Below are 9,356 nucleotides of genomic sequence, written 5' to 3' on the forward strand. Positions count from 1 at the left end.
GGCCAGGCTGGATGGGGCTTGGAGCAACCTGGTCTGGTGGGAGGTGTCCCTGCCCAGGGCAGGGGGTTGGAACTCAATGATCATTGGGGTCCCTTCCAACTCTAACCAGTCTATGATTCTATCTCCATAGGGAGCCTCTCTCACTGTTTAAGGGCAAAACCTCAGCCTGTCTTGCAGTCATAAATAAGTGACAAACTATTCACCTTTCCCACATCTGTCAGTTCTTTGCCAGCCCAACTGAAACGAGACCAATAGAGATGGATGAACAAGCTTCCCACAGCTTTCTGCTGATTCTGTGCTTGTGGTCCTTTCATTTCAATGTGCCCATGTAGTTTCCTGAGGTTCAAGTCTTAACAGCTAGCATGGGATAGCTGCGGAGCAAATTCCCAGTGTAATGCATTCTGTTCCTTCTGTTTCTTACTCAATGTGCCCTTGTAGTTTCCTGAGAATCATAGAATCATAGAATCATAGAATGGTTTGGGTTGGAAGGGACCTCAAAGATCATCGAGTTCCAACCCCCCTGCCCTGGGCAGGGACACCTCCCACCAGACCAGGTTGCTCAAACCTCTTCCAGTGTCTCACCACCCTGAGGTTCAGTTCTTACCAACTAGCATGGGATAGCTGTGGAGCAAATTCCCGGTGTAATGCATTCTGTTCCTTCTGTTTCTTACAGAGATCATCCTTTATTAAAATTAAATAACATCATCATAACCCCTCACATTGGAACCGCGACAGTCCAAGCCATGCGTATGATGGCAGAAGAAGCAATAGCAAATATACTGGCAGTCCTCAACGGCCAACCCATTCCAAGTGAAGTGTTTCCCAAGTGACACGTGCTGGATGATGTCACTAAATCTCATATGTATGGGAAGGCTCTATTTCTTACAGCGCCACTTAAAAGATATCACCCTGTTTCTGCACTGCTCTTGTTGTCATGGTACTGCAAAGCTGTCGTCTCATTAGACTTGATCTGTATTGCTATTTACAATTCTGAAAAATAAAGTGGAACTAATAAAAGGAATCTATTTTAAAAAAATTTAAATGAGCAAGTTATGCACTTCGATATCTTCAGTCCATTATCTCAAAGAATACCTGTGTTCTGTCCCCAGTACTTGCTGCTAGATAATGACAAGCAAGTACACCAAGCAGTTTGTGTAGCGTTCTCAAATATATTAAAGGTGAATTGAGCATTAATTCCCTACAGAAATTTGAGTGTATCCTGAAACAATTTCCAGCCAATACCGAAATATTCCATTTTTAGATTAAAACACTGAAAAAAGCAGACTCCTTTGAAATGCAGGCCTAACGTTTTCTCATGTAAGAAGAGCTCTACTTCATCTACATGTTAAATTGAAGCCAAGACAATCATGAAAAAGCCTCTTTGATTTTCCTGAGGGGATCCTTTGAAAACCAAAGTAAATCCCAAGACATTTAGTCCATGCAGACAAATACGATGCTTTTATCTTGACTGGCCATGAAACAGTAGTAGGTCTACCTCTGAAATCATTTGGGTGAGGGTGCAGACTAAAGCAAAATTAGTGATCATTCCAAGCTTTTCCTTACATTCCCTTTCCTATGAGCAAGCAACAAAGTCAGAAAATTCAGTGATATGTTTGCCATCTCCATAAAATCAGGAAGCCTCTCCATTAATTTGCAGTGTGGCCAGGCTTCTTGAAGGGATGGTAAAATGAAGTTTTAGCCCAGGAAGTGTAGACAGGCCAAGAGTTAGACATTCAGATGCAAATAGTGAAATATTACTAACGAGATAACAGCAAGAATTGCAATAACAAAACAGCAAGCATTGCTATAGGGGATTCCAAGATCTTCAGCCCATCAACAGCTCCCCCTGCAACTCTAGATTTTTAGAAGAGATCCCATTAAAAGGCTTTTTTTTTACAGTGAGAATTAAAGGGAATGTCACATACATGTGGCAGGGAAAGATGATTTATTAAGGACTCACCCAGGATGTTACATTGCTACTTAAAATTGTGTGTTTGTGACATTTAAATGTGTACTATAGTGGCACACCAACACCAGACTCTTTTGCCTTGTTCCTCCGTGTTGGACCCCATTAATTTCTCATATTGGAGTGTTTTTCTTTCTTGCAGGCTGTCACATTGCCATTTCTTCAGGTACAGAGTATTGTGAAGCTGATCTTCTGGGAGTTGAAGTTACTGGAGCTACTCTGGGGATCATTGGCATGGGCAGAATTGGGTATAAAATTGCTCTGAGAGCCAAAGCGTTTGAAATGAAGATTTTGTACCACAACAGGGCACAGAGGTAAAGATATGTCTTGACCTTAATTACAGGAGACACTCCTTTTTAGGTAGCAGGATTTCCTTTTCAAGGAATTATGTCAGGAATATAGCAAGAAATGAGGGAATGCCGAGATTAAAACAAAAGAAAAAAACAGAACTGTTGCCTCAAATCAAGTCATGTAATGAATTACTTGGAGATCAAACACTTGGAAACTTAATTTATGTTTTGTATCAGAAATTCCAAGGTTTCCTGGAGATGTGAACAGAAAATGAAAATCAAACCTCTAGCCTTGCTTGGCGTTCCTGTTACTTCAGGAATTACAACGACACCTTAGCAAACTCACATTAAAAAAAGTATCAGTGAACACCCTCCTTAAGAGCTTTCAGAATTTTTTCAAAAACCACAAAAAGCAGAAAATAGGGCAGAAATCCTTCTTTCTTTTCCCCTGTAGATTTATCACTAACTCCCTCGGTTTAATATTTTTCAGCCTCTAATATTTATGTAAGAGTGCTGTGATGAAAAATCAATGCACAGTGCAACAGAAATGAAAAACTTGCTTATTTTGAAGTATGTTTGCACTTCGAGCTCATGTGCTGAAGCGAGATGCGCTCTGCATGCTGCAAAACTGGCTGTAGTTCCAGTCTGTTCTTTACCCACTTAATCACTGTTTGTTGACCTGGACGCTGAAAAGAAAACAATGAAATGCATGCGTTAGGAGACACACGGTCCAAAGTTACACTGAAGTTATTTTCTGAGTGTGACTTCTTTCTTTATTTCTAGATCAGGGAGGAGATAATTCAAAGCCATTCTCTTGCAATCAGGAGCAGAAGATTGTACACACAATCTCCTATCATTGCTTCTTTAGTTCCCAAAATTCAGGCAGCTAAATTTACAAAGACAAGGAGAAATGACAAGTATCCTTTTTTATTGTGAAATTTTCAAACTAACATTCTGCCTCTACTCTAGTAACTTTTTGTGTTGAACACTCACTTTTGTTTAAGTCCTGGGGCAGCCAGGAGCCAGCCAAAGAGCTGTCTTGCTGTTTCCACTCATTGGAAAATGAGAGGCCCACTGGAGGATGCCACCAGGATGAGGACCACCAGCACGCTCAGAGCTCACATGGATGAGTTCTGGTGAATCCCACTACTCTGGTTTGAGCGATTTCTGTGTCCTGTGAGGTGCACCTACCCCACGGTGGGGGATCCTGGAGAGTGTTGCCATCTGGTCCAGTGCTTACCCTTAGTCCACTCGCAGACTTTAAAAGAAGCCCCTGGACCCTGCACTGCTGTGGCCGAGAGGCAGGCATGCAATTTATCTCCTGCTGTAGGGCTTGAAGCCTTCCAGAAGGGACTAAACAGCTGAGATTAAATAAATTAATCTCTTTTTTTTTTTGCCACCTGTTTGCTAATCTTTGGTAATCAGATTCTTTCATTTGTATACCACTGACATCACTGAAGAAAATATTTTCATGACTGCTGTCCTGAGATATACTGTGATCCTATTTTTCTCCACCAGGAAAGAGCAAGAGGAGCAAGCTGTCGGCGCCACTTACTGCGAAAAGATAGACAATTTGCTCCAGCAGGCAGACTTTGTGATGGTGGTGGTGAGCCTGACACCTCAGACATGCAAGCTGATTGGGAAAAGAGAGCTGGAGCTGATGAAACCCACAGCTACTCTCATCAACATCAGCCGAGGTACCATCCAGAACCATTTACTGGCCTGAGGACAAAGTATGAGCTGGCTGCTGGGGTGTTACCCACCACACAGCTGGTGCAAGCACCAGGTCGGGGGAGGCATGGCCAAAATTCCCTTCTCACCCCTTCTATTCTCTTTTCACTCTCAGATTGTTCCCTGCAAATGACACTCAGAGACACTCTTAATCCACTCCAGGTGCAGTAATTGACCAAGAGGCGCTGGTGACCGCTCTGCAGACTGGCACGATCAGGGCAGCAGCTTTGGATGTCACCTACCCAGAACCACTGCCCAGGTTGCCATCTCTGCCTGTTTCTCAGCAAGGTGGGGGGGTCGGTCTCTTCTCCCAAGTCCCAGGCGACGGGACAAGAGGAAACGGCCTCAAGTTGCACCAGGGGAGGTTCAGATTGGAGATTAAGAACAATTTTGACATGGAGAGGGTTGTTAAGCCTTGGGATGGGCTGCCCAGGGAAGGGGTTGAGGCCCCATCCCTGGAGGGATTTAAAAGCCGGGTTGACATAGTGCTTAGAGACATGGTTTAGTGATGGTTTTTGATCAGAGTTAGGTTGATGGTTGGACTGGATAATCTTAAAGGTCCCTTCCAATCTGGACAATCCTATGATTCTGTGATTCGATGGGTGAGCCCTACCGAGGCAGGTGGCATCCCTGCAGCAGACAGGGATCTGGCATCCCCCGGGGGGTGAAGGTCTGTGTAAAAGCACCATGAATACGAATGGGATGCAGCCCCGATGTTGGATCTGATAACAGGTCAAAGGGAAGCCAGGAAACAGCAGGAGGGGGCTTGGGAGCATTCAACCCCCTCCCTAGAATCACCATATGAAGCTGCAGAGGTGCTTCACTTACAAATTGCTTTATCTGAAGGTGCAACTTGCTGTGAATGGGTGGAAGCTGCTTGAGTCGCCTTGAACCTGCTGCATTGCCCCAAGGTTTCCCTCCCCACAGGCTCCTTTCCCCAGCACAGGGCTGAAGGACTGCAGATCTCCTGGTCCCAGAGGCCTCTTAGCTTCTGTAAAAAGACATCTCCTGGTCCCAGAGGCCTCTTAGCTTCTGTAAAAAGACACCCTCTACCACAAGGGTTCCTCATGGAGTTAACTGTGCTGGCTGCCTTTGGGGCTGGGGGAGCTGGGTCTTGTTATGTCTGGGTGCCAGGACATCACTCTCCCATTATCTGAGTCGAAATGGTCGCTCAGGCCATTGTGTAAGGTTAATGGGTCAGGAGGGCTTAATCCTCTTTTCTGACATTCTCTCAAATTGCTGCCTAATGGCAAAAGTGATTGTTTCCGAACAAAAGAGCACAGTGTAAACTCTTAACATGTCCTTTTAATATCCAAAATGACTTGAACAGACCTAATCAGGTTCTGTGGGTGTAAGCGGGACTTGTAAAGTTATATTAAATTAACTTTAAATACAGTCCAAAGCCAAAGTAGGACTCCTCTTTCTTTGGAAAAAAAAAAGTAGGTCAATTAAGTATCTCTTTTTTCCTTTCTTCCAGAGATCATACATTGTTGAAATTAAAGAACATCATTATAACGCCTCACCTTGGCATTAAAACTGACAAGGCCACCTACATGATCACAGAGGAAGCAGTTGAAAACATCTTAGCAGCTCTTAATGGTCTCCCCATGCCCAGTGAAGTACTCCCTAGCTGATGTGCAAAAGGATGTGACAGCTCTCTTTCTATTTTTCTCTTTCCCCCCACCAGCTCTAAAGGCTTTTATTCTTATGTCTTCCCCATTAAGAGAAGCCTATTCCAAGTGGGCATGGAAAGCTCTGGCTTGGTCTCACATGTCGTTAAAAAACAGCTTTTACACTTTAATTTCCTTGCAAATTGGGAGAGCTTCCTACCCTATAGATGCATCCAGGTTTTAAAGTGGCTCTGGGAGAACCAGCTTCTGATTGCCTGTGCACTTCTTGCTGTGCTCCCTAGTCCTAAAGACTATGTCATTTTAGATTACATATCTCACTTTGTTCCCATTCTATTAGCTAGCAAAACCAAAAAAGTAAGCTACCTGGCTGGGAATATTATTGATTTTCCATATGGAAATCTCTGTTTTTACCTGGTTATTGATTTTCCATATGGAAATCTCTGTTTAAACTAGCTCCTGAGATACAAAACACTCAGACAACAGTCAGTTTTGAGAAACGTGCTCAGAATCGTTTATTCCAAGCAGAGTGGATTTTAGAAGACAATTTAAAGTACTGAGGAAAATTAGTCTTCAAGATGAAGATGCTCCTACGTTTGCAGTACCAAATTTCTGTGCAGTTTAACTCTGGATTTTCTACTTTGTGCAAGAATTTGGAAGAACCCTTGGAGCCCTCTAAGCTTCCACCCCCATTCTGTAAATTAGTGGGAACACAAACATCGATAAAAACACACGCAGCATTAAAATCCATATCTATATGTTTTCCTTTGTGTATTTTCTACTTTGTGCAAGTATTTGGAAGAGCCCTTGGAGCCCTCTAAGCCTCCACCCCCATTCTGTAAATTAGTGGGAACACAAACGTCAATAAAAACACACGCAGCATTAAAATCCATATCTATATGTTTTCCTTTGTGTCACTGCTTCTGGACATTTGCAAAAATAATTATATTTGAAACAAGATATAACAGGGAGCTTCAGGGCACTGAGGAGAATTAGGCTTCAAGATGAACGTACTCCTACATTTGCAATACCAAATTTCTGTGCAGTTTAACTCTGGATTTTCTACTTTGTGCAAGTATTTGGAAGAGCCCTTGGAGCCCTCTAAGCCTCCACCCCCATTCTGTAAATTAGTGGGAACACAAACGTCAATAAAAACACACGCAGCATTAAAATCCATATCTATATGTTTTCCTTTGTGTCACTGCTTCTGGACATTTGCAAAAATAATTATATTTGAAACAAGATATAACAGGGAGCTTCAGAAAAGAGAAAAAAATACTTTGACAAATTACCTTTGCTACTGCAATTATTATAGAAAAAATCATATCCCATGGCTTTTCTCCACTAGAAATAGTACCTATATTACAATTAATCATTCAAATTCAACAGGGCAAGGGTCTGTTTAATAGAAGAATGCTCATCCACCTCACTAAAGCTTTGTAGGAAGCAGTTTGCTGTCCTCTCAGTTGTCTTTGTGTACTCTCTGTTGTCTTAATACAAATCCAAAAGACAAATAAACCAATACACAACTCAAAGTGGCGGTGCTGTGCATTTTATTATGTAGTATGACTTTACAAATAGTATAATTATTTAATCTGTCAGTAAAATTTATGGCAAAGTTAGCAGACATTAAGTGCAGCTAGGGTTTAGAGTTTACTGTCCTCTCAGTTGTCTTTGTGTATTCTCTGTTGTCTTAATACAAGTCCAAAAGACAAATAAACCAATACACAACTCAAAGTGGCGGTGCTGTGCATTTTGTTATGTAGTATGACTTTACAAATAGTGTAATTATTTAATCTGTCAGTAAAATTTATGGCAAAGTTAGCAGACATTAAGTGCAGCTAGGGTTTTGCTTGTAGTCTTATGCATTAGGGCAACGAAGCTGGTGAGGGGTCTGGAGAGCAGGTCTTCTGAGGAGAGCCTGAGGGAGCTGGGGGTGTTCAGCCTGGAGAAAAGGAGGCTGAGGGGAGACCTTCTCGCTCTCTACAGCTCCCTGAAAGGAGGGTGTAGCCAGGGGGGGTCGGTCTCTTCTCCCAAGTCCCAGGTGATGGGACAAGAGGAAATGGCCTCAAGTTGCACCAGGGGAGGTTCAGATTAGAGAACAGGAAAAATTTTTACATTGAAAGGGTTATCAAACATTGGAACAGACTGCCCAAAGAAGGGGTTGAGGCACCATCCATGGAGGTATTTAAAAGATGGTAGACATAGTGCTTAGAGATACGGTTTAGTAGTGGCTTTTGTGAGTGTTAGGTTGATGGTTGGGCTAGATGATCTGACAGGTCCCTTCCAACCTCAACAATTCTGTGATTCTTTGGTTCTATCTTTACAGAGTCATTTCCACTTCCATTTTCTTGCCAAAGATGCTTGCTAAAAGACGCTTCCTTCCACCAATTTATCATACGATGATGTTGCCGGTTCTTGCAGCTCTTGGAAACAAGACATCACAGCTTTTCAGGAGCAGCAAGTTAGCCAGGCAAGAATTTCAAGACTGACCCAGGTACCTCCCAGTTCTCTGAGGTACAGGTGCTCAGCGTGGCTTTCATTGTCACCTGCATGACCTTGGCACAAACAAGCTGTTTAGTCTTTCAAAATAAAAGGCTAAGCAATACATTACAGAGCTGAAAACAAAGCTACAAGAAGCTAAAATAGCAGAGAGAAAAAAAAATACCTTTTATTACATCAATATCCTAAAACTGGAAAAAAACCACACAAGGTCTTGCACGTGCCAACTTTCTCCAGATGTGAAGCGTCAAACATGAAATCAGGTACTTCATTTCACTTCTACATAAAACAATAGAATGTGCTTGCCATTTGCTTGGAGTTTTACTTCTGCTTTTGCAAGTATTTCAAGAATCTAGGGTGATTAGTTACAGAAGCTGTCCCCGCCAGTGGGGTGCTTTAGACAGGAGGATGCAGTGCCAGACAGCAGGATACCCGTCAGTCATTGGAGTGATGGGTTGACTCAAGTAACACCGTCAAACGTGAAATCAGGTACTTCATTTCACTTCTACATAAAACAATAGAATGTGCTTGCCATTTGCTTGGAGTTTTACTTCTGCTTTTGCAGGTATTTCAAGAATCTGGAGTGATTCATTACAGAAGCTGTCCCCACCAGTGGGGTGCTTTAGACAGGAGGATGCAGTGCCAGACAGCAGGATTGGAGTGACAAGTCAGTCATTGGAGTGATGGGTTGACTCAAGTAACACCCCTAACGACTTGGCATTCCACAGACTGGAAATCAGCACTCAAACATCTTTGGGAAACAACTGCCTCTCTTTTCAAACTACATTGCAAAAAATGGCCCTTTGTTTTCTGCCTGTCCTTAATCTATAAATATTTTTTGAGTAATATCAAATTAACTGACATACAGTAAAGGAAACCTTCTTGTGCTTACCAGATGCTGTTTCCCATTTCTGCTTAGGTTGCACCTGGAGAACACAATACACCCAGTCTTGTGATTGCTGAAAATGGATCAAAAAATGCAGTGGCCACACGAGCCAAGAGACGATCCATTGCAGTTCACTCCGCTGATTCAGATTTCTCTGAAACATTCTGATGGGCAAACAGCACATGATCTGGCACAACGTGCTGCTACAGTAGCCTGTTGGGAACGCTGACCCTACCTACGGCAAGCGGAGGGGTTGGTGATAACACTTTATGATGGTTTAGGGTCAGAGAAAATAAATGCATCACTTGGGTTGGCCTTGCCTGAAACAACAAACTCATGAATATAGAATTCCT

General features: G+C 42.7%; 1 protein-coding gene across 1 annotated transcript in view; it reads left to right on the forward strand.

The window, feature by feature from the left end:
- The window catches only part of LOC106887350 (probable 2-ketogluconate reductase), a 13,295-nt gene extending 7,300 nt beyond the window's left edge, over window positions 1–5,995 (forward strand). The window contains exons 4-6 of the mRNA XM_014940809.1: window positions 3,775–3,953; window positions 4,150–4,246; window positions 5,465–5,995. Coding sequence (XP_014796295.1) covers window positions 3,775–3,953; window positions 4,150–4,246; window positions 5,465–5,621 — 433 coding nt within the window. The 3' untranslated portion in view covers window positions 5,622–5,995. The remainder of the gene's footprint in view (window positions 1–3,774; window positions 3,954–4,149; window positions 4,247–5,464) is intronic.
- The last annotated feature ends 3,361 nt before the right edge of the window (window positions 5,996–9,356 follow it).

This window comes from Calidris pugnax, unplaced genomic scaffold (genome assembly GCF_001431845.1).
Source record: "Calidris pugnax isolate Ruff unplaced genomic scaffold, ASM143184v1 scaffold8, whole genome shotgun sequence".
Lineage (NCBI taxonomy): Eukaryota > Metazoa > Chordata > Aves > Charadriiformes > Scolopacidae > Calidris > Calidris pugnax.